This window comes from Gasterosteus aculeatus, chromosome 15, assembly GCF_964276395.1.
Source record: "Gasterosteus aculeatus chromosome 15, fGasAcu3.hap1.1, whole genome shotgun sequence".
Lineage (NCBI taxonomy): Eukaryota > Metazoa > Chordata > Actinopteri > Perciformes > Gasterosteidae > Gasterosteus > Gasterosteus aculeatus.
In genome coordinates, this window is record NC_135703.1 from 5,758,209 (window position 1) to 5,783,997 (window position 25,789).

The 25,789-nt window shown below is 48.0% G+C and overlaps 1 protein-coding gene across 11 annotated transcripts in view; it reads right to left on the reverse strand.

Moving 5' to 3' along the window:
- Positions 1-2,266: 2,266 nt before the first annotated feature.
- The window catches only part of esrrb (estrogen-related receptor beta), a 42,668-nt gene continuing 19,145 nt past the window's right edge, over positions 2,267-25,789 (reverse strand). For 7 of the 11 annotated variants that reach the window (XM_078089846.1, XM_040200165.2, XM_078089847.1 and 4 more), the window contains 5 exons: positions 23,042-23,167; positions 17,392-17,502; positions 16,811-16,972; positions 8,110-8,379; positions 2,267-5,503 (listed from right to left, as the gene is read on the reverse strand). In XM_078089846.1, coding sequence (XP_077945972.1) covers positions 5,259-5,503; positions 8,110-8,379; positions 16,811-16,972; positions 17,392-17,502; positions 23,042-23,167 — 914 coding nt within the window. In that variant the 3' untranslated portion in view covers positions 2,267-5,258. The remainder of the gene's footprint in view (positions 5,504-8,109; positions 8,380-16,810; positions 16,973-17,391; positions 17,503-23,041; positions 23,168-25,789) is intronic. The other 4 variants (XM_078089851.1, XM_078089850.1, XM_078089845.1 and 1 more) reach the window with 1 other exon arrangement.

A 25,789-nucleotide genomic window follows, 5' to 3' on the forward strand; every position in this document is an offset into this window, starting at 1 on the left:
CAGATAAAGATGTAGTTGGGCAAATAAATCTGAAATAAACGGAGGAAACCCTTAATATGCAACGTGTGTGTGTGTGTGTGTGTGCAGTTGTATTACCTGCCTTGTGTACAAGTGTTGCGGAGCAAGTGATTTTAGCAAAAAGCAGTATTTCGTGTGCTGGAGGCTCCGTGTGGTCTCACGCTGACGGGCTGCGCGGCGCCTTCGGGACTTCTTCTCAGGGGATTCTGTTGGGTTGGGTTCATTTGTTATCAGCTGAACCAGAGGAGCTTTCTCATGCTGCTCCTCCTGAAGGACCACAACCACGGACGTATTGATTATTAACCAGATGATTTTTCATGCAGATTTTTGTTTGACAGACTTTTGAGAGGAAAACAGATGTTTAAACTGCCTTTTTGTCAAACGTCTTGGCTTTCGTTGCCTTATTGTATAATGGCTGATGAAAAATGTAACCGGAGTAATTTCACAAACTGGGACCCAAATTTCGCTGATGACCACAAGGTTCTTTTTAGGATAGCAGCTCAGCCATGCATTAAGTGGTGAGCAGAGCAGGCGTGTAACCCGATAAATGCACTTAAAACGGTAAAGACGGACAAGGAGAGCGTGAAATCTCAGATGGCCCCGGCCCTTTGCCCGCCCGGCACTTTGACAGCCTATTGATCAGCCAAAGAGAGTCTTGGGCAGGGTCATAGGTGTGAGGAAGCACACATTACATTATTTTCCCTTTGCTGCAGACCAGACGGGTTGTTGACTGCCGGCACTCACAAAAGAGACGGGTGGAGTTTTGCCTCCACTATTACGCTATAACAACATTATAGAATTCCGTCCGCTGTTTGAAGTTGATGTGACGTAGCGCTCCTCGCCCGGGGCATCGGTAGCCCACCGTTGTGAAAATGCCCAGCTCCTGTTATTGAATAGTAATAGGCTTGTCGAGCCGGTGCCTCCAATTTCACAAATGGAGCAATAAAGACACATAAGGGAATCTGCGGAACAATAAGAAACGCCCGTAAAGGATGGTGGTGCCTCAAAAGACCGGAAGGTGAGAGCGACGCGGGGGGGGAGAGGGAGGAGGGCACGAAAAAAGAGAAAATTTGACAAAGAGAAGAGATGAAAAGTGTGCGTTAGTGGGTGTGAGGGAAACAGAGAGAGGGAGAGAGAGAGAGAGAGACGGTGTCCCACTCTTCATTTCTGTGCCACAAGCTCTCCTGGGCATTTGCGTGCTCCGTTTTCAACCTAAGTGTAATTTGAGCCCTGGGTTGATACAAAGTGTATGCAGCAGCTCTGTTCAAACCCAATCACTCACCCTGACGTGTAATCCTTTCCCTTCGCCATCATCAACGTTGCTTTGGGAATAATGAAACACGCTTAAGCAACACGCGGCAGCCGTACGGCTGCGAGCGGGGGCCCCATCTTTGACGAGACGCCTCGTAACTCTAATGAAAGGTGTTTGGACCTGCCAATGGGGGTAAATGATTGCCCGGCTACTGTATCTGTGGGGAACTTATTGATGGCCATATCTGGTCCAACCCGGACCGTTTGCATGAGAAACGAGAAGTAGCCTACATGGCTTTTAAAAACACGGCACCTGGCGAATCGCGCTCTTCGCGTTTATTGGCGGCGGGGGGGGGGGGGGGGCGAAGGATCTTTCTTTTTTTCGTCTTGTGACGCCATTGTTTCCACAAAGAGGATTATTACAATTTAATTGGTTAGCGAGACGTTATTTCAAAAAAGGGAAATTGCCTCTTATAATTACACAGAGAAGGGAATACTTTCACTCCCCGGAATATCAGCTTCCTGAAATAATGGAGCTGCTGCCCCATGCGCCCCCTCCTCCCCCATCCCCGCCTCCATCAGCGCGAGCGTGTCTGTCTGCCGGTTTCCTGTGACGGATCCATTTCCAGCAGCTCCTGGCCCTGCAGAGGCTGCGGTTGATGGCCGGATGGTTGGGTGGCCTGCGTGAATCTTCGACTGGCTCGCCTCGTTTACCGCCACCCGTCTGGGGTCTGCTGGGAGCGCCGACCTGCTCTTTGTTCTGTCCCTGTCCCGCACTCCCAGTCAGTGTGTGTGTGTGTGTGTGTGTGTGTTTGTAGCCGGCCATGGGCACAATGGGTAAGGATCAGATGTTCCATTAGGGAAAAATGTCATCAGGTTTCATTGTCATGTACATTTTTTTTTAATGTTATTAAAAAGCTGCTAGTGCCTTGTTTAAACGCTGTTGACTTAAACGGCTTTGATTTGAACACAAAAGAATCACAGGGTTCAGGTAGTATTTAATTCATTGATCTTTTACCTTTTTGAAAATCAAAACGTAAAAGTTACACAGATATTGGTGATTCAACGATCAGAGATATCAATGTACACCATTGCCAAATGATATATTTCACACCATAAATACTCATAGCACAGAAGCAGGAAATCAGCTACCTGCCCCCCCCGTCAGCAATTTATCATCAAGGGACCAATTCTGACACATTGATGTTGATAAAAACACGTACCCGCTTAGTAACCAAAATGTGGGGTCAATGCCCACCGATGGCCAAGTCATGTGGTCAATGAAGCATGCTTTACCTTTACAAACAGATTGTGAAGAATGAGTGGGAAGATCAGTAACTACAATTACAAATATTTTGGCAGGAGCACTGAAGGGGGGGGGGGGGGGGGGGGGTTGGGGACAGTTTTAGATGGACGGCTCAGGTGGGTCACAGACATGTGAGGATGATGAAGAGTGGAGCGTGTTGGATCAGAGAAATATTGACAATGTGATAATGAGGTAGCAGTCAGCATGGCGCTGCATACTTTATTTTCAATGGTATTTCGGCAACTTATTGTGTTGACGCTGATATATTTACACACTTGTAGACTGTAAGACATGTTCTCTTTTACTTGACAGAGTTCCATATTGCAAGGTAGATGAGAGCGCTCCTTATCATTAAGATTCTTATGGCTGATCATCTTAGGGCCACAAAAGTTCTAACGATTTCCTGCAAAAGGTTTTTTTCTTTTTTTCTTTTTTACTGCACAAGCAAAAAAAAGTCATTTATCAGAGGGATTTTAGAATATGTCACCAATCAGCATACAAATTCTCCCAAGTCTAAGTAAAAGCATGCTTTTAGCATGGTTCCAGTCAGAATTGGTCCCTGTTGCATTGCACAACAGCGGAAAAAACTCGCTGTTGGTTACGTTGCCGCGCTCTACAGCGGAGCTTGTTAACTAGGCAGCGGGCAAGTTTCAAGTCGGGGTGAGTGGGTGCTGGCGAGTGGGTGGTCATCCTCCGTTACCTACGCGACCAATCAGGAGGCTGTATAAAAGGCAGGCCAGGCCCACTGGATCGGTTCGAGCCATTGATGTCGCAAGCATTGGCGGCAACTCTACCCGACTGCCATGTCAGGGGATTCCTTTGATCCCGGTATCATATTATTGTGACAGCGACGCAATTTATCACATCACATGTGTAAGCATAAGCATTTGCCTCCAACACATCCCCCCCCTGTCGCATGGAGACGAGCGGCCAGCTCGGCTGGACTGGACTACAGTGTTACTCACACCCAGCAAAATGGACATGTAGCTAAACACATGGGAGATGGCAGCGAGCGATCTCTCTCTCTCTCTCTCTCTCTCCCGCCACAGATCACACCTTGTACTGTTACCCCCGTCGGGTCGCCGCTACCCCCTCAGGAGCGTGCTGACACTTTGTTTCTTGCATAGCTATTCACATGTTTAATGCTTGGGCATCCGGAGATCTCCTTGCAGATGCCTGCGCCGCCCGCCTCCCGGAGGGCGGGAAGGGTGTTACTCTGCACCAGCCGCTGTCAACATGAGGGCAAGAAGAAGTGTTCCGCGCGTCCACCCTGCTCTCCTGCAGGCCGAGCAGACGAAAAAAAACCTATAAATAAAAGACCCCGGTGTGAAGGGCCACACCACTGCCTCCCTGCACCTGCCTTTGACCTCTGTTTGGTTGAAGCTCCATAAATGCCGGCGCCGCTATTTAAAGACGAGAGGTGTCTAAAATGGTGAGAGCAGATGCTGGGCACCTTGCGGGATGACTCTGCCACGGGTTTAAAAAGGGGCCCAAAATAGAGCGGCTGACATATGGGCCTCTGATTGTTTGAACAAGGAATCGCCTGGACTCCTGCCACTCGGCACAAATCCTTTGATACCGCCACACCGAACACGCTGATCATCTTTCACCCAGCCTGAATCAGGTCATCTATTTGCATGCCAAGTGGTAATTTCCACGGGCTTAAAACAACGACCAAATTCGGGGTTCAATGGGTCCCATGAAGACACAGACCACTGCGAGGAGAAAAGGGACACTAGTGTGCGGCAGCGACGCGGCGGAGGTCCGTCAGTCCCACTGGTGGGACTGAGACAGACAGGCGTGGTCCTCTAGCAACAGCAGCATCGAAAAGCGCATGAAAGATTGGAGTTTAAGCCCGGCTTTCCCACAGCTCCCTTTATTGCTGAGTTACTACAGAATAAGACGACTGACTAATTGTACCCGCCTATGCTAGTTTGGTTAAACGTCGGACCAGCAGGTCTTCCACTCTGAGACAGATCCACAAAGAGCACACGGCTTACTGCTCTGGAGAGGTATATCCAAGGACATTTAAACTGATAAAGAGTTCACATTTAGGTAACAATTTTAGTTCTTTTTTTTTTTTTTCCAGGAGGAGAACAAGAGAAAATGGCCACCAAGTTCACCAGACTTTTTGAACTGTACACTCAGTCTTCCATTAATAAATATGTACATGTCCTGGTCAAGTTCAGGAAAAAAAACAACAACTGTGCGACTGCGAGTCTGTTGGTGGTTGTCGACGCCTCCGCTGTCTTCAGAACAAATTCACCGAACTTTCTAGTTCGCCGAAAATAAGAAACCTCTTCATCTTGCGACGAAGAACTGGCAACTGCCTATTCTGAAGATGCTGAGGGGCAGAAGGGTCCTTCTTAATATACAGCATGACCACTTACAATTAACAAAAACAAAACAAAAAAATTATTACTGTACATAATATTTCTTATATATTTTAAATTAATCTGCATTTTTATATTTATACTAATAACCAAGTGTTGAATTTGTTCTTTTTTAATTTAGCATCCCAGGGGTTCCAGGAGGAGAGCGAGAGAGGTCATCTCCTCTCCTGCCTGGCACAGTCAGTGTGGGGGGGGGGGGTCTCCTCCTGAGTACCCTCCGCCTCGGTTAAAGTCACTCTCTGCTTAATGCAGCCCTCCGCCGTCGCCGTGGCCAATCAGCCTCCCTCCGATCAGACCTTGGCCTCCAGCATCTCCAGGAAGAGTTTGTGCATGGGCACCTTTCCCTGCACCTTGATGCTGTAAAAGTGCTGCACTGCCTTGGTGGCCGTCTGCCGCAGCAGAGGCAGGGTCATCAGCAGCTTGCCCGCCCGCCGCGGGTCCTCCTGGTGCTGGCTGCCCTCGTAGTCCTGCAGGGCCTCGTGGAGAGCATCCTGGAGCTTCTGGACCGCCTCCATGTCCTCTATGTGCATGGAGTCTGATAAGACAGGAGCAGGGACAGGAGTTTAAAGATTGATGGGCTTCTTTTTTTGGAGAGTCAAAAATGAAAAGAGTAACTTTCAAGAACTGCAGACAGTGGTAATATAAGCGAAATGAAATGAAATCTCATGATCTCAAGTAGCAAACGCATTATCAGTATAACTCACACCCCCGACAAGATAAAGAATAGATCATAAAGAAAAAGAAAAAAAAAACGAGATCTGCTTTATTTCATTTAATTATTTATTTAGTCTTTGGTGGACCGGGCGGGATATTCATACGGCCCTTGACCAGCGAGACTGAAAATCAATGTTATCCTCCAGTAACAATAGCATGAATAGCACCCAATCTCGCGTGAGCGAGTGCACATTAAACACCTGACTGTTCTAAAGGACAGATTGCTAACGGACAAAAAAACAAGGAAAAGAAAGGGCCTCCATTAGAGAATTGGAAGCCTGAGATGAATACAACACTTCCTTTCAATTAATTCTCTTCCTTCTCCCTCCAAGGAGTTTCTGTCCATCAGAGTGGAGGAAAAACAAATACTAACGGGTTTATTTTTACAGCTCGATGATCATCGGAATACAGCGGTTAAAACCGGCTGAAAATGTTCTGTGTTATTTGTCTCGGTGAACAACAGTTTTATCTTTCTTGTATTGCAACGAATCAAAACAGTCTGTCCCTTTTCCTCGGGACGGTTTTTAGAGCAGTCTGCAGTCTCAGGCTGCTTCTCTCATTCTCCTCTCATACTCATTCTAGACTTATTTTCCCGCCTCTCTCGCTCCCTCCCGGCCTTTTTCTCAGGGACGGTCCGGGGTCGCTCACTGGCTAACCGATGTCTGGCACTCTGTCATTGGACCGGCCGACCCGACTCGTCTCACCTTGGCGGTGCATATTTTACCACGCGGGACAATAAAAGGCAAAACAGATTTTCAGACCATCGCCCCAAATTCATTGAGTGGAACAACTGTATTCCCAAGACCTTGAGACATTTCTCACCCTGACGGTTTTCAAATCCACAGTGGTGAAATGAAGTAGGTCGTTTTGTGAAGTGGATGTGGGAGGGGAGGGTGGGAGGGGAGAGGGGGAGGGCGGAAGAACAAAAGGCAAAAAAACGAAAAATCTCAGATGAGGATGCGGTGTGACATAATTATCTCTTGTTCTTTTCACAGAGGTTGGATTCACAACTTAACAAGCCGCCGTTTGTCAAATCAAACTACTCATTTGTCCCCGTCCTCGTGCTCTCAAACACGTTTTAGCCATAAACCTGATTTGAACCTGTTATAATTGAATTGGAAACCAAAAAAAGATAGAGACATCCCAGCAGAAAAGAGGGCGGGAGGAGGGGCAGCCTTAAAAAAAACAACTTTAAAGGAACAATTTCCCCGCAATCCATCAGCGAGCCCACGTCGATCCGATTGATAAACTGCTAATTACAAAATCAATCGCTATGAATTTTCACGGCTGTCGGAGCGGGGTGGGGCGGTCCCGGGAGAGCGATCTCCCAGAGACCTTGTTCTAACATTCCAGACACCCTCCTCCCGACTATTCTCTTCCTCGACCCCCATCTCTCCTCTCCTCTCCTCTCCTCTCCTCGCCCCTCCCCTCCTCCCCCACCGAAGCAAAGGCCCACCATCAGCATTTTCATTTTTCAGCCCCCCCCCTCCCCGACGGAACAAGGGAAAGCAGGCCCAGTGACCCGGGCGGGCATCGATCAGAGCGGGACGGGTCCCGCCTCCTCAAAAGGAGCCTGTCGATAGCGGCGTGCCGTCCCCGCCGCGAAACAAACGACAGCCATCGCTCCCCGATACTCATTCTATTCGACTTAACACATTTTATTGACAGCCCCCGTGGTCCTAATGAAATGCTAAATTTATCTCCCGTGGCTGCTGTGCCCCGCGGCCTCCGTTATGGAGATGGAGGAGCAGAGGGAGAGCTTGAGAAGTACCACAACATGGGAAGTGTGTTCAATTAAAAAAAGCTCACTCCCTCCATCCCTCTTTCTCGTAGGCTGCCCGTATCCTTTTCTCCATCTCTCCATCTCACGCTGCAAACTAAAGGTTACGCTGAAAAACTAAGAAATCTCGTTTCTCAAATTGTGTCAGACAATATCTCAGTGTTCCAGATTCACACGGTCTGTATCTGTTACCCAGAGTTCCACTCAGGAAAACGGGAAATAATCCACGTGAGTAGTACACTTCTTTTCTTTAGATAAAAGCATTTTCATTTGTTATTTCAGGAGAACATTATTCAAAAGATTTATTTTAAATTCTACTAAATACTAAATTGTTTTTAAATGTAGCAAAGCAAGCAGACAACTGAGAGGGAAAATTCAGCCCTCGCTTGTTTTTAAAACAGAAATAAATTACATTGTGAAATTAAACAATGGGTTTTTGTTAATTTGTGAACAAAAACCTTAATCTCTGGAAGCATTTACATATATGTATATTAAATAAATAATCTCCCTTTTTTACTGAGGTTATTTCCTGATGCTAAATTAGATCTTGCCCTAGCTTTCATTCCAACGCTCATAAAACTCGCCTCATTGATGAATCACGACGCGTGAATGTTATCCACCGTGTCAGTGTGCTGCGGACGACCCACCTGAGTTGGCCAGTGCGATGGCCTTCAGGGTGACAAACTCTTCCTTCTCCACTTTGAGCTTCTTGTATTTGCGGACCAGCTGCAGGATGGAGACGTAGAGGTCGAGCAGGCCCGTCAGCCGCGAGTGCTCCTCGTCCATTATGTAGTCCTCGGCGTACACCAGCTCGTCCTCGTACGGCAGCGAGCGGAACACAATGCTGAGGATGAGGATCTCCATCCAGGCGCTCTGCAGTAAACTCATCTGATCTCCCAGAGACAGGGAGGAAAAGCCTGGCGGGACAGAAAAAAACGGAAAGCGGCATGAGGACAGGAGTGTGTATTTATTCATTTCTGCCTGCACATTTGTTCCTCTTACAAGAACGAAGAAGAATCTGTGAACCCGAGCCGACGCGTCGAGCTCCGGCAGCCTGGAGTACATTCCGGGCCGCCATGCTAGCAGCGAGCGGCGTGTTTCATTTTAAATGCGCAGTAGAAGGTCCCTCTTTGAAGCCATGTGTCGGAGCACTTGAGTGGGATTTACCGCGGGTGAGGACAGTAAATCGGTGCAAAGGTCTGGGATACACAAAGCCACGTGGTTACCCCTCGTATCCTGTCACACCTCTGTTGGTGTGTGGGGGATTAGCGCCGAGGCGCATTCTCATCGGAGGGGTGGAGGACATGACATGCAGTGTCGCGGGAGAAGGTGAGGAGGGGAAATAGACTACGCCTACACCAACATGCGTCCGCCAGGAAAACAAACACGCGTGCACATGCTGATCACGACACCCACAGGCCGACGTGTGCACATGAATCTATACACACAAAAGTACACAGAGACAGACAGAGAGCAAAGGGGTCACACGGTTGAAGCTCAGCCTGAAGACCTGCTTAAACCCAGGGCCTGCTTCTCCAACGGCAGCTGGAGGAGCTGAAATTGGCTCGGGCGCACTGTCAGTTCCCCTTCAACACCTCTACAGACGCTCAGAATAGAACGTCAAATAAAACAAGCCTCCGGTTCCTCGGAGGATGAGGTGCGAGAAGCTCAAACAAATTAAAAAAGGGGGTTAAAAGCAATACAGGAAGGAGGAGAGGAGTAAGGAACAGCTAGAGATCTCATTCCTTCTTCCCTTCGTACAACCCTGCTACCGTCAACAAACTCCACCAACTTCCCCGCCGCCCCACCAGCACGCGGCGTCCCCTCCGTTTGCAGAGCGTGCCTGCAGGCGGCATATGAGGCTCTTCAGCTCCACCCCCGATTAATATGATTGCTTTTCACAAGTTCGCCGTTGCGGCGCTGGCTGCCGCCGCGTGATTAAGAAGCGATAGATTACAGTATTGACCGGAGCCGCCTCCCCGCGCCCATTTCCAACATTTTCTCCTCAACATAAATGATCTCTCTGGGGTGCAGCCACCAGTCTGATGGTTATCTCCACCTGCCAGCACACACACACACACACACGTGCGAGTCGAAGAAGAACAAGAGACACGATGAGGAAGCGTGAGAGAAAGTAAAGAAAAGAAACGGGACGGAGAGAAAAAGAGAGTAACACCTGAGTGTTCAATTTCCCTTATCGTGGTGATGACCACTGCAGGGGTAGAGCTGGAGGATACATTAATTAACAGATTGTGATCAAAATGTGAGGGCCTTCACATTTTGAAGGGGAATCGATAGTCAGTAGAATAGAGTGCTAACAGAAAGGTGCCGGTGTTCGACTGGACTGGTCAGAGGTCTGAGGAGCCCAAATTAGACCCAACAAAGCAAACTGCCGAAAGCACTCAAAGCACTTTGCTATTATCAGCGGAGGCAATAAGCCATATTTTCCAAAGGCCTGTGCCATTACGCGTATCCAGCCTGCATCTTAAAGTCTTTTGTTGTGTTATTTCCTTGTCTGCATACATGGCCATTAACTTGTACAGACGGTGGACTGGCCGGAGGGAAATTGTCATGCAAGCGTGGACGTGGTCTTGATTGCCGCATCAGGTTGGCATCACAATCACCGGCGAGGCTTTGTCTAGCCTTTTAATGCCAAGGAAGCCTGAAGCGGAACTAAAGCGCTGCTCCCGATGTGACAGCCCGCGCGGAGGCCTCGTTCGGGGGGTTTGTCGGCGGGGCTTTGGAGTCGTTCGGATGCAGCAGACAGCTCTCAACCATATGCGCACACGCCGCCCAGCAGCCTACAATTACCTTTGACGCTAAAAGTCCTTGAATTTAATCCAGTGTTGTGAGATGGAGAGGTGGTGTTTTGCCTCTGCTGCATCCCCTCTCTTCAGGGCCTAAATTATCGCTCCAAATGGGATCCCGTGTCGTTGCCTGGCTTTTTTTTTTTTTTTCCACTCAATTTAATCGAGTAATGAAGTGACTTCCCGACTCCGCGGGTCACGCGGCGCTCCGGCCGCCGCACTCTTGAAGGTGGCCCGGTTAAGTGCCGTCAGAGTGGGCGATTTTCCTCTAATGAAATATCAATATTTACATCTTCATTTCCAGCCCACTGCCTTGGCGGGGTTTGACCAAACATGACACAATATTGACCAAATCAGAGAGGCCTGTCTGCGTGCTTGAAGGGCCCCTTCCACTCCACTGCTGAGTGCACCAGCACACCAGAGACGACAACAATGCAGCACTTTTCTTTGTTCCCTTTGACTTAGGCACGCTGCTCATGTAGCGATCATATGGCATGAAAGGGATTCTCACTTTCAAATCGACCGGAGGGGGGCATTGATCCTGTACGGGTCACGACTGAAATTTGGTTAAATATACAAAAAGGAATTAAAAATATATATTCAGCTGATACACACGGAGCAGCAGAGCTGACAGCTAACTGCGTCAGAGCGCCGTCAGTCATCGCTCAAAGGGTGAAAAAAACCAAGGCCGCTGAAGACCATCAACAGAAGCCCAAAGCCGTCACCTCTCCCTTTATCCCCCCAAAAAGCAGCCGGCTGTGGGCAGGAGGGGGCAGCCCGGACCCACAGACGGCCGCTTCAAAACCCTCGCAGAGATTAATCAGAGCGCCGTTTCATCTGCCAGAGCACAGGACGCTTCCAAAATGAAATGCTGTAGGTTTCTGTTTGAGCTGGAGTTCATATTCTATTAATTTATTATTGTTTCCCTCTCCCCGAGGGCCATTAGCGCCGGTAATAAAAAGAGATGTAATTACGAGGCACGGTGGCCCCCTCCAGCTGCAGCCCCCTCATAACTCACCCTCAATCAGACAACAGCAGACAGAGGGAAAAGAAGGAAAAATGAGAGAGAGAGAAATGAAGGATAAAGAAAGGAGAAGATATGAGCCAGAAAGGAGGCAGATAAGAAAAAGAGGGGAACGAGAGCAGCAGCAGGAAGCGAAGAAGCGGGACCGCGGGACAAGGGGAAGAGGAGGGGAGTGATAGAAAGAGGAAGGAGAGCCATTCTGGCCAGACAGCAGCTGATCTATCACGGCTCGCTATCAGAAGGACAAGCAGGCCCCGAAGACTTCTGCCCAGCGGCAATCTCACCTCAGCCAAGTCAAGTGCTCTCAGGGGCTCCAGTTGGGAGTAAAACTGCCCCTAACAGGACCCCAGAGGTTCCACACATCTTTCTTTTTCTTTTTTTACACCTCAAACTGAACCGGATGTCCACGCTGGGATAAGCTTATTCCAAATCAGAGACGTCTTTCGGTTTGATTTAATATGAAAAAAACAAAAAGAGGACGGGGAGGGAAACGTATGCACCTGATCTGGCAGAGAGACACACACTGCGTTGTTAGATATTTACATACCCAATACAAGAATGGAGGGCGATTTTGAGCGGCTTCATGGTGTGTGTGTGTGTGTGTGTGTGTGTGTGTGTGAGCAGGTTTACTTGTGTGGATGTGTACGCGACCACGATTCGCCTTCAATTTACATGCCGGCGTCAGGAGGACCCAATCAATAGCAGCCTGGTAATAAATTGCTGTGCTTGACATAAACAATTTGACCTGCAGTCGAGCCACATGTACAACACAAACAGCTCAGTTTGCTGCGAGCTTCTCCCGGACTCTGATTCCATGACACCAAAGCTGCTTTTTCTTTTTTTTTGTTCATCAATACAAACTAAATTGAGTCTGTAAAAAAAGAGGGTGACTCCCCCCTCCTCTTTTCTTTTTTTTTTTTTTGTTCCTGCGCCGACTTTTCCTAAGAGCGCTATCTGCCTTCTGTCAACGTGATAACCAGCCCATTATCCCATTGTAAGTAGCGGGGGAATGGGTGATTTGACCAGTAGCCTGTGAACGCTGTGAGGTGGAGGAGCGTTAAATACAGTAATCCTCTTGTTTTAATCTGCACCCTGTGACCCCTTGACCCCAAAGAAGAAGTCTTAAGCCCTCCCAAGGGTCCCACTGCCCAATACTGAGGTTACATATCTCTCTTAAGACCCGGACAAATCTCCCTTTAATCATTGCTATAATTTCACATAATTTATCTCCGCTGCCATCAAGCAACATTGCTTAATGAGGGATGGCGCTCTGCTGACGACCGCTTAAAGGCACATCAGCATATACGATTTCCTGCAAAACACACAAAAGACGCAAAACTCCACAGAAACGCTAGTTTCCGATTTTGCACTGATTCAACTTGGTGACGAAATGAACAGTGCACACACGAATTGGGATGCTGGACGTACCTGCTCATGTGTCACAGTAGCTAAACAAAGCCCTCCCCCATCCTGCCTGGCAGATGTCCCTTTCCTGGCCCTGCATACTCCTGACGGCCTGTCTGCCTCCAATACGCCCCCATCTCAATCTCCCTGCAGCTTTTCCGCCTTCCTCCCGCTCTCGTGCCTGGGTCTAGGTCTCGGCATCCACCTGATTGCTCAATCTATCTTTATCTCCCGCGTTGAAGCCTACGTCAGAGGGTAAATTGAATATACTAAGAGCTGTCTGTTGGTGTCTATATTTAATAAAGTGCACTGATGAGGTGCTGATTTATTGCCGGGCAGTATTCACACTCTATTACAAGGAGATTACGCAGCTTGAGTGGGATCAGGCTGGCAACACAGTAAGTAGATTTTACAATTTAATGGCAAAGAGAAAACAGGAGCCCGGAGGGGGCTGAAGGAGGGCGGGCTGATGGGTGGGTGGTTGGGTGATTATGGGTGGAGGGTTGAGCTGACACAAACACGACAACATACAAGAGGCACGATCTCTTTTCTTAACGTCGCTGCCTGCGAGCTCACTACTGACCCGCCAGGCGCTTGTCTGTCAAGCGCAGAGCTGATGAGCTGCAATCCAACAAAGTGCAGATGATGAATATTCCCAAAACACCACTAATGAATAGAACAACAGCAACAAGACAATTTCATTTGATTAATTTGGTCTGAATCAAGAAACCTAAAATGCAATAGCATGAGGGGGATGTGTTTTAGAAATAAAGGGATATTTGAATGTTTTACGTTATAGTGGTGGACGTCCCGGAGCAAAAAAGCATTTTATTGTCTAGGAGCACAGCGGCAGTAGCAGCAGTAGCAGCAGCAAAGTCAATGTTTGCTTGGCCCTTTTAGCCTTCAGAAAATTCCCCCGCTGAAAACAGCTGGGAAGATGGGAGCCGGCAAACCCAAAACAACCAGCGGCTCTTGTATGAGCAGCATGCATGGCGGTTCAACATATGAACGCATGACATTCCCTCTGCAGGTGGGAAGCAATGTGGGGAGACATGAGGCCACATGGGTCCCACCGGTATCCCTCCACTCCTGATGGTGGTAAACAGGTTCTAGTGTAGTGAAGCTGTCGGTATACGTCCCCAAACCTCAGGGGCCGACTGAAATGATGCTTTACGGGATGGAAAGAGGGGGGGGCAGAAGGATGGGCAGTGGACTGGTATGTGTGTCAAAGGTTGTTAGCACCTTAGGAGCAACAAGCCATCTGTCAGCATCCCCCTAACACGGCGCCTAATGACCCCACCCCCCCCCCCCCCCCCACCTCCTCTCCAGGCAACAGCCGTGTTGCTGCTTCATGGTGCTATTTGGAGCAGTGACACTCTCAATCTCTGCAGCGATTATCAATTAATCAAAGGCAGACTCAGAATGAGGGCGAGGCGGGCGAACCTGTGGAAAGGCTCTCGACATGTGACACCAGTCCTCTGCATCAACTAAGATAACAAGCGCACCTTATCTGATTGACTAATTGAGCTCATATTTTGTCTTAAATCGTGGAGCAAAAAACCTGTAAAACCCGAAAAGCACTTCATGTATGCAAACTGACCTTTCAGTGCGCTAAATATAGCCGGGGATGACAAAGCTGACATTGGACGCCGTGAGGCAAAGATACCATCTCCACTAATGATAGTGCTTTGATATTCTCCAATCGCCCTCCAATTAAAACCCGATAGGGCCGCTCGACTCCACGTTACGCCACTTTTCAAACGGGGTTTTCAAATGTTAGCTGAGAATAGGGGGGAATTAAAAATCAATTGGGAGAAGGTAAGTGCCAATTTTCGCGACATTTAAATTGTTACATTTGGACTTTGGTCATTGGCCCATCTGTCAATGGCCTAATCAATGTGCTCTACTTCATAATGAACTGTTAATCTTTTTAATTCCATTGCCTAAGGCTGCACAAATCTATCAGAATGTAATCAGCAGGGTTTTTTTTTCTCTCCCCTCCCTCCCCGTTCTTTTCTTGTCCCGAAGCGGCTGGATGGAGAAATCGGGTAGTAACCGAGCGCGGGAGGCTGCCCTGGGGTACCGTTGTTGCATGAGTGTTAGTGCATGGAGTCTCGCTCAACCAGTGAACCGTCTCTGATCAGGTTCAGCCATGTACAACTCAATTATGCAGCCATTTCATGGCCAGAGGACACCCACTGTCCTAATACAGACGCCACCGAGGGGACAGGCACAGGCCGTGCGCTAAGGTGAAGTTTTCTTTTTCTGTCAAATTTTCTGATACAAGTTTAAAAAAAAAAAAAAAAGACCAGTTATTCTGTGTTTTCTTTTTCACACAGAAGCAGATCGGAGCAATCTACTCGTCTACCATCTCTCAGGCGCTGAACGCTGTCTGCCACGTCCGTCCTGTTCCAGGTGCCGGAGCGCAGTCGGAAACAGACGGTCAGGCTTACTGCGTCAGGTTTTGGGTTAAATGATCATTATCGACGCGCTCGGAGTGACAAGTCTTGTGCACGGCAAATCCCATTAACATCACACATCTACCCACTGTACAATACGTGTTAGTATAATCTGATTATGATTATACCGACTGTGACACACGAAATCCCAGTTAGAGTGTGTGCGCCAACACGGCGATGAACTGCAGGATACAAGTTAAAGCCTTTCACACTGTGTATCAAATGCTACGCTAAGAGTAGGATTTATATGATTTATTTACTTTTCAGTGGCCCCAGATGACCTGTGAACTATTCTGTATTTGTTCCACAGGCGGACACTTCTCCATCTGCTTGCTACGTCTTTGTTTGTGTGTGTGTGTGTGTGTGTGTGTGTGTGTGTAGTAAGTGATGCCTCAAAGCTTGCACCGCAGCCGGGAACAGGAATGTTCTCGTTGTTTTTTTTGTGCATTTTATCCGTGGCTGGTGTGATTTTTGAGTCACAACCACGAGAGTGTGTTATCGGGTCAGTTGTGATCCAGTCCTGACTAAGCTCCTTGTTAAACTCTCAGTGTGCTGACCGTGCAGACCCATGGAGACTGATCCAAAGAGTTTAGACGCATAGGGGGCCTGGGCTGAGGCCATGGAGCGCATCCATCTCTAATCTCCTTACTATCAGATCTGCACCTGATTAATACCCTTCCTTCCGAGAAGTACTTTAATACCTTTTCAGTACAAAATGAACCTGGCCCGAGGTCAGCTGGAGTCCACTTCACTCTACTGAGAATAAATCAACATTCTTAACCTAGTAGGTAAAATGTATGCTCTGAATTCACAGATTTGATCCAAAAGCACGCACACGCATGTATGTGTGAGGCAGACAACACGTGTGTGTGTGTGTGTGTGTGTGTGTGTGTATCATTTCCTGCTTGCTGACAGCTTTGTGCCTGTCCACGTTATGCTGATGAGAAGAAGAGGTTATGGAGGTGCCGCTGAGGGACACATTCATTTAGTTTGTTACCCCTCCGTGCCTACAGCAGTGTAATGTTATAGAGTTATGGGGGTCAAGCTCAAGATCAAGGAGAATCTGCCTCGCTTGCAAAAAAAAGAGCGGCTAAACAATGTGTTCTCTGTCAAAATCAGGGGAAAACTCTTGAAGGAAGCAGAATCTCTGCTGACGTGAGGTGCTGTATCCTTAATTCAACAGCCTCTTATAACCTAACACCTCGTCTATCAGAATGTCTGTGGGGCAGGGAAGAAACATGATTATGCCCATCAATAATTCAATGAATGCGTGTGTGTGCTTGAGTGTGTGAACATGTGTGTGTGTGTGTGTGTGTGTGCAATATGATGTCGTGTTTGGTTGGGCAGGTCCCCAACTTTGTTCTAAATCTCCCGAGTGATTACAACATACATCGGCACCTGGTCTCCGTCCCCCCTCTGCGTTCAACGCAGGGGTTTGAGATGCACTCTATTGATTTGTTTCTCGCGCAGCTTTGTTCATTTTGCAAACCCCCCCATCCACCCCCTCCCACCCCCCTTCCATCCTCACACACCCTGAGGCTCTATGAGCCGCTGTCATTAACGCTCCACACATGTGAGCGCACGTATTTATTCAGAGCGCGTGTGGGGACGGAGAAAGACAAAATAAAGACACACCGAACCCTTTGCCACAGACCTGGGATGTGCTTGGCCCAGCCGATGATGACCACCAGCTCGCGGTCAGCCAAGTCGCACAGCGTGGTCAGAGCCTTGATGTCGCTCTCCGGCATGCTGGGGTCAGGCATGGCGTAGATCTTCTCTGGCTCCGCCACCAACAGGTGAGACACTATCTTTGTGACTGAGGAGAGAGGAGGAAGGAGGGGATGTCAAAGCAAAGCAGAGGTCAAAGGTCTTTTCACTGCAAAGCTCGGCCAGGCAAACAGATGCATCGTGCAAATAAAAAGCGGGCTTTGGTGAAATTGCAACACATGGTCTCAATTTCACGGCTGTTTTTTGTTTTTTCCGTTGTCTCATTATGCAAACTAATGGACGGCCCCTGAATTTGAGCGAGGGAAATGACGCCTCTTGAGAGCTCTCATCCCTACAGAATGCACACAAGTGGGGAAAAACACGTATGTGTGAAAATGATACCGATACCCGGCCCATTTTTGACGACAAAATGATCTCTCTCAACCATCCAAACGGCGAAGAGACACAAGGTTGGTCGGCCCGGCAGTGGGGGGGGGGGCAATGCGCTACTGACGGAGCGGTACTCACGGGGCTTTTTGGTGGGAGGGGGGAGCGTCAAGCCGAGGTACGGGTTGTTTTCCGTGTCCAGCCTCCGCTTGTATTTCTGCCTGCCACCTCGCACGCGGTCCAGACGCACCCCTGGGTTAGAAAACGACAACAGAGACACCCGATTAAGGGAGTGTGTGTTTGTTTGTTTTTCTCCTTACAATAGATTGCAAGTGAAATCCAATACATGAAAATTGGGGGGGGGGGGTTCAAGAAAAGCAGATAAATACTCGAGATGAGGTGATGATGATGAGAAAACACGCTAGAACAAATATGCAATGTGACAATCAGAGACGACACCCAAACATATTCTGTATCAGATCATGTGTAAAAGCAGTGTTGCGAGAGGAGTGACAGTGTGTGTGTGTGTGTGTGTGTGTGTCAGTGAACGTGTCAGAGGCACGGCTGCTTTCCCATATGTGGTCCATGCCTGGCTGGTCTACTGTGACACAGCTGAGCCCAGAGCAGGTCTAAACATATGAATATTTAACGCAGGGTCAATGATCCCACCGACTGGCCTTTCTAATTATTTAGCTTTTGGGGTGAGGCAGATTGCATACTAATTAGCCGCCAGCTACACGCAGCTCTTTTCGTGTGTGTGCGGGCGCGTGAGCTCGGGTCGGCGCTCTTCGGTATCGAGGAGAAGAAACTTGACCAGCTGGCGAGTAAACAGCCACACGCGCCGTGCAAAGCATCCGCTGTCATACTGCAGATAGATAACTAGGTATTGCTTTCCCATAAAAGACCCTTATTTCACCCCTGTTTTTACTGGAGTAACACGGAGGCCTTATCACCCCCAGCCACACCTAGAGGCCGGGTTCCACGCTGATACTGTAAATGTCAAGCCGGCCTCATCATAACATAAGTTATTTATTATCTCATTATTTGATAAGAATGTTTCCATTTCTATTCATTTCCAACATAGTTAAAATATTTCATCTACACTGTTCTATTTATTTGATACCACCGGGGACATATTTAGTTATCTATTGTAAGTGTATGATAATTCTCATGTATAATACAATATAATATATTCTGCTTCCCCGTACATGGACCAGCGTGTCACTGCTCCCTTCAGCCTAAATATCTCTGATATCTTAATCCTGTCAAGAGGGAGAATCCCTTCAATTTACATCGTATGCATAATGTAACCCCCTCCAAACAATTTTTTATATCAAAGGCTGGATGAGAAAAGGCTCAATGAAATGCTCGCAGCGGAGGAGGAGTTAATTTGTCAATCGCCCCGCGTCCTCTAAGCGAACCACACCCGCAGCCGGAGCACTTCCGTGATGATTTCATCACTTTATAAGAGGGAGGACGGTGTCAGACCTGGGCATTGTGTGGCCACTGCAAATGAGCCTAATACAATTTATCCATCAGCAAGTGCTCTTGAAAGGGGATGAGTTTGGATGTGTCCCATGCACGGTGATTGGAGGTCGGTCAGTGAAGGGGCGGGGGGGGGGGATCAGATGATATAAGATAGAAGGTGGCCTTCATTTAACAAAGAGGAATTCAACGGGGGATTTATGCTAAATAGCTTCTTGATTTTCACCACTTATCTTGCAGGGCCGCGGCCCCCTGTCCCTCACACTCAACGCATGGAGGGTGTGGGTGCGGAGGAGGGCGGGGGGGCTACGCTGGGTTGCAGCGTCTAGTAAACTGTATTATCATGTGACTGAAGAATAGAGGTTTCCTCTACTTTTATATATTATTTGATTCCCAGGAAAGACCAATCTGATTAGAATTCCCTTTCAATTTCCTAACACTGACAACCCACTAACCTAATTACCCCCAATTCCCAACGCAGCTCCATCCTTCTCAGCCAGCGCCAGGGAATCACCTGATGGCTTTACGCACACGCACGCATACAAAAAGAGCATTTAACTCATGAAACAAAGGTGTCGAATAGAAGCAAAACATCCCCTCCTTTCCCACTTGAATATATATAAGTGCTTGGAAAAGTTTCTGATTCGGCTGAGATGGTCCCGACGCTGCTGCAGGGTCGGAAAATTCCTCTCGTTGCCGAACGTGATGTCACCGCTTCACACGGTTTTTCCTCCGGCTGAGCTCAGCGTCTGCCAGTTGGCTTTTCTTCCGCTCTCTGCGATTCTCCGTCGGACGGATGAGTCATGTGGCTGCAAAGCCGGCGATGAAGGTAGATGGGTGCCTCTTTTAATTAGAACAGTCCTGGCCGTAATTAACAGATGCTGACAGGAATTAAAGCTTGGCACCAACCCGACTCCTTTTACCGTCCAACAGGACCAGATACAGACAGAAGGGATGAGAGAGTTATTGGGAGCAGCGAGACGGATTCATTCACTCTGGATGGTCCGGCACTACGGCCGGTGCCTCTGTGGGCTTGATATATATTCCTTTGGTGACACCCGAAGCTTCTGACTCTGACCCGGTCGGCTGCGCCCCCTCCAAAGCAAACAGAATGAACGCTATAAATGCGAGAGACTTCGGGCGCTACCTCATCGAAAGTCATCTCCCTGTTTTATGGCCCGCTGCACGGAGCAGTGCGGGCAGCAGCGGGCGGGCTCGGGTATCACCTCTTCAAAGCAGGATGCAGAGGGAGAGGGCTTTCGGCCAAGGCGGCTGGCATTTGTGCACGGATTAGCGCAGGCCTTTGGGGTGGGGGCTGAGGCCAGCTGACCTGGGGCTCTTCTTTCCCTCCAAAAACAATAATAATCCCCTTCCTGGTACACTCCTACAAAAGGGCCTGTCTTCACTCACTTTGTGTGGCACGGCAGTGGTAGGGACAACTTATTTTGAGTCCCTCACCTGTTCTTGGTGTCTCTCCCTGGGGAAAGTGTCAGGATGTCTGGGATGGTTGGCAATGCCAAGGGGGGGGGCTTAGGAGGACCCTATTTTAGCTGGGAAAATCAGAAGGCCACATGGCAAGGCGTGGTGAACCTTGCCTTTCAAGGAAGGCGCCCGGCTAAACTGCCATCAGCACTATTTCAAAGGGCCCCTTTTGCCAGCTTTACATGCTTGCACGTGTGTTCGGGCATTTTTGATCACGGGTGGTGATGAGCTGAGGGTGGCCGAGATGCTTTGGCCGCCTCCCCTTTCGCTGACCCATCGCGGCCGCCATGCTGACACCCTCGGCGTAAAGTCCCTTTGCAGGTTAGCCAGAATCTCCCCAGTGAGCTGACATCTCACTTTAACTACACCTTAGATTGCTCCAAATTACAAATTTTCAAAAAGAAAAATACGTCAATGACATGTTTAGTATTTCTAGCACTATGCATGTCAGCGTAGTGTGGCTTTGCGTGTATGTTCTGTATGTTGCGTATGTGGCCGTGACTATCGTGTGATGCGGTTGTCCTTTGCACGCCGGCTCCACGGAACAATGAGAGGAGTATTGTGTATCAGCAGAAACACACTTTGCTTCTTTGTTCAGCAAATGTCGATGGCCGTCATGCCGTCCTCTTACAGTGAGACAGGACGCGTTCTACCTCTGCAGAAAGCAGCGTCGCACGCTGAGGACAATGCAACAAATAGCTATTGTCTTTTGTTAACACTACAGATGTGTAGATGAAAATATATGTGTGAGTGCACAGAAATAAATCATTCTTCTGCAATGGTGTGTGTGCACATGAGTGGATCTGTGTGCTGGTGAGAAAATGAAGAAAGGAAGTCGGTGCACAGAGCTGCTGCCACCGAATGATGTCAATGTAATCTCTCAATAGTATCTTGTCTTCTCTCTTGCTCTAAGCTCTGATCCGTTTCCATTGATCAGAGGAAAAACCTGTTGCCGCTGACATTTGATTCTTCTATTGATCACTTCCTCCTTTATACAGTCGGGGGGGAAAGTACAGAGACTCGACACAGGGGTTTAGGCTCTGCTGCAATCACACTGCTGAACAGTTTCCTTCACCTCTTAACAAACTTTGAGACATAAATGTTATGATTGCAGCTTATCTTCTTGCTCAGTAGAAACTAGTATTTTACAAGTCAGCGATGGATTTAAACTTCTGCATCAATGCGGTTGATCTCTGTATTTTGATTCGGAGCAGTAAAGTTATAATTAGGTGATTTTTCCATTGAGATACAATGTGACCTTTCTGCAGTAATGAAAGTAAGTGGCAACCTCAGTCACATGAGCGGCGGCCATCTGCACACTCTGGGCCTGAGCACGGCGTTGAGCTCGCGGCTTCATAGAGCTTTACAGTGGACCGAGACCTCGTGTCTCTTTCCATTCCGTCTTGATTTTAAGGGGGCGGGCCTTAAGGCAGCGCTTACTCAAGTCTCCGCTAATCACGACAAACGCGGAATTTTAATGCCAATACTTTGATTGCGGCAGAAACCGGTTCATTTAGAGGGTTCTTTTGCAGGACTTCAATCATGCTGTGATAATAGTCGTCATGAAGTGATGACAGCCGCTTTGTGAAATGGGGTCATTCTTATTCCGACGATGTGCTGAATGCACAGAAGTGTGGCGGCATTAGAACCCGTCGGCATATTTGAGTTTTACATTCTTTTTACTCTGACCTGACACCGGCCATTCATTTATAGCCACGGCTACATATTTCCGTAGTCTCTTATTCTCCAAGATGATATATAGGCACAAATTTTCCATCTGATAGAAATGCGATTACTCTGTCTTTCTGGCACTGAGGCTTTATCTGGCTGCAGGCAGCTCGGTGGATTCTGTTACTGCGTGGAGATCCACACGGGCCAGGACTCTGGCTTCAGGTGGCAACCGGATATATAATGCATTTATAAATCCCGCTCTCCCATGAATAATGGGAGGAATAATGCTGGGATGTACAGTATACTGCACAGATAGAACCAAAGTGGAGGCGCGTGCAGAGCTTCATTCATGAGAGCTTCTGTTCGCGGCCGTATTCCTACCGCTGTACAAACACCAGGGCCACTCTCATCGGCCCTCCAGGAAAACGCGTTTCCTTACAGAGTCCCTGAGATACTCCCAGAGGAGGCCTTGAATAAATAGAACACTGCACACTTCCCCCCCCAAGTCACACATTCATTATTCATTTGTTTAGGAGACAGAGGGAGAAAGAGAGAAGCAGGTATGAGCGGGCATGTCCTCGTGAAACGGAGGAGGGGGAGGTGGGGGGGGACCCAAAGAGACAAATCCATCGGAAGCCTGTTTAATTGTCCCCGAATCCCCCCCCACCCCCGCTGGCGTGACTTTAAAAAAGCCTCCACAGGAAGGGAGCTGAGATCTTCGGAGAACATTCAGCGGATCAATATGCCGGGGCGAGGCGGGGCCGCGGCCCGGCGTGCGTTCAGGGACCCAGCCGGAGCCTCTCCGGGCGGAGTACTGTTACACTTCTATTACTCAGACAGCAGGATCAACCTATTCAGCATATTTCTGTCCCTGGCTAAACTGCACATTATTTACTGCTCTGTGGGTTGGGGGAGGGCGAGGCGGGGGGGGGGGGGGGGGGCAGCTAGTTGCATGCATCTCTCACTGTGGGAAAGATACTGTGGGGGTCTGATTGAAACTACCATGAGAACAAGTGTGTGACGCTGTAATGTTCCACCTTCATCAGATTAATGGGGGCTTCTTCATTTGTAGGAATGTTATGTGAACCAAAACATAGATAATGGATAGATAATAATGTGCGTGTGTGTGTAAGGATAATAAAAATGCTCTTACTCTTCTTACCTTCTTTGAGCATCCCCACTTTGAGGCATTTCATGAAGCGACAGGCCTGACATGATTTGCGTCTCCGCTTCGTGATCTCACACTCATTTGTGGCAGGACAGCTGTATTCTATGTTACCTGAGGAGGAGGAGAAGAACACCAAGTTATCACAAGCAAAACCATTTGTATAAGTCAAGTCTAATTCAAATCTAAATTGAAATGTGTGTGAAACCCTCATATATTGGGACTAAAGAGAACGGCCAAGTGGGTGCTACTAAGGACGTTATTCTCAGAGGGTCCATGATGAATCCTATTCGGCCAACCCGGCATGGGCACATGTCAACCATACGGATTCCAATACAATCAATTTCTGCAGAGGTGGCTGCATGGGGGGAGGGAGGGGGTGGGGGTGGTAGGAGGAAGTAAAACTACAACGGTCCTTCAGGTCCCATCAGTAGACGCCACCCAGGTCCAACACTGAATTGGCCTCATTAATTCTGTACGTGTCCCCTCCGGGGCCCCACGGGACCCCCGGGGGCGCGGGCCGAGTCCCCCTGCGCTCAGAGGGGCTTGCCACCGCCTCAATAGCCGGGCCGGAGAGAGAGCCAGACACGCTGCCCCGGACCACTTTACATAATACTCCGGCAGACCCAAACCTGTTGTTACCACTGCTGCTATTGTTGACTATTTACATGCACAGGCGAGAGGCCTAATGCATTATTCAACCGCAGCGTCTGATTCCAGGACGGAGCAATGAAAAAGAGTTTCATTGCCTCACAATAAAAGGGCCGGCAGCGCTTTGCTCCGCAGCAGAGAGAGCGGCATGTGTGAGGCAGGGCCTCCACTTGTGTCTGATTCCCTACATTTTACTGTATTCAGGGGGGTTTCAATAAAGGGTTTCAATGTAATGGTTGCTTCGGCCTAAGAATATGAATTATCCTCATCTTGAACAAGCTTTCAGCCTGAAAGCTTTTGACATTGGGGTTTTTGCCTAAACTTTTCTTTTAAACCAAGGTTTATATCTTTGTCAGACAGTGAAATAAATTGTAGAGGGATGTAAACGTATCATTTAATCATCATGAGTACCTCAATATTGTTCCCCCGTCTACTAAAAAACATGTAAGTAAAACAATATGTCAGCAAATGTGCTTTTTGTAGAAACTACTAAATAAACACATTCTGTAAGAACCCCCTGTAGGTCGTTTTTATGCTTTGCAGTGTGTCAACACTGTGTCAACAGAAATACACACACACAATCACATCAGGATTGCATCCCAACATCCTTTGCTTTATATTGTCTGTACTGAGAAACAGAAAGCTGTGTAATATTCCTCTGGCGTTCCTCCACTAGCCCTCCAACATCCTTTGACAACTTATGCAATTATGTTAACATTATTGGGCAGATCGAGAGGAGGGTCCCAAGATGTTATAAATAATTAGAAATTCCTCCTTATATCTGGGTTAGAAATCAGTATGCTAATTCTCCTCATCTCTTTGGGATTGGGGTAAATAAAGGTGTGAGCGGAGGCGGCTGATGAGCTCTGATTGTCTTTCCTCTGTCTGTTTTCTCTGTTGTCATAGCAGAACTAGACCATAATAATCCTATCCATTTTCCATATCCTGGGAGGAGGCAATCAGTGCTACTCTGTGCTGGACTCAATTCTTGGAGGTCTTTCTGGTTTGCGTTGGACATTATGCGCTAATCAATCAGCAATTTGCCCGGGACGTAAAGTACTTGGAAACGTGGATTATGCAAATCTAAAGAATGTATACTTATCGTTTTATTCACTTTGCTGCCACGTGGCGGGTTTGCTTTGCGCGGCCCGACCCGGCACGCTTGACCCTGTGCGTCCTCTGAGGACTCTTTGTTTAGGGGGCTATTTTTCTATCGCCCTCTCCTACCCTTCTCAGGGGAGATGGGGGAGTGTGGGGGGGTGGGGGGGGCACAAACCACACCTGGTGGGTGACTTAACTCTCTGAGACTCGAACACTCCAGAAACGAAAAACGAACACACACTGCTGTGCTACTGCGTCCACCTGTCCCGTCCAGTCCAGGGTCCATCTGGTGTTCTGTCAGAGGGGGCTTCTCGTAGCTCAATGCAGAGAGGGAGGGGGGGCGGGTGGATTAACCCTTTTTTTTTTTCATCTCTCCATTAGGTTTATATTTAGAAGACGTTTTCATCGTTCAGCTTAGCTAGATGACAATAAGCCTCGACCTCTATTGGTGGACGCACATTCATTTTGATAAAAGAAGAAAAAATATTAAAGGCAGCACCCATAGATTCAAATGTGCCACAACTAAATATGATATCCGATGCTGTAAAACTGTACCTCTTTTTAACCACCACGGTAAAAATAATTAACACTTAATTTACACTTTATGCGAAATATACCTGTAATTTATTTAATTAAATTAGGACTTAAATTGAATTAACACAAAATATAACCACAGTTATAGACATTTACATTTTTACTTTGGACAGAATAGGCATCCTGATATTGTTCGTAGCACTCTTTAAGTTGTCTCAGGGGTAAATCAACTTTTAATGAAAACGAATGGATTTAACTGACTTTTATCTCCAATGTTGCATTAAAGTCCCCCGAAACAAAGTGTCACAATTTACTTTCCGATCGAATCTCAGAATTCGTAGTTATATTACCTTAAAACATTGACTCAAAGGGGCGCACCTCCTAAATTATTCACGATCACCTTGTCATTCAGAGAGGTTGACTGGAGATCCAGGCCTGTAGAGTAATAGA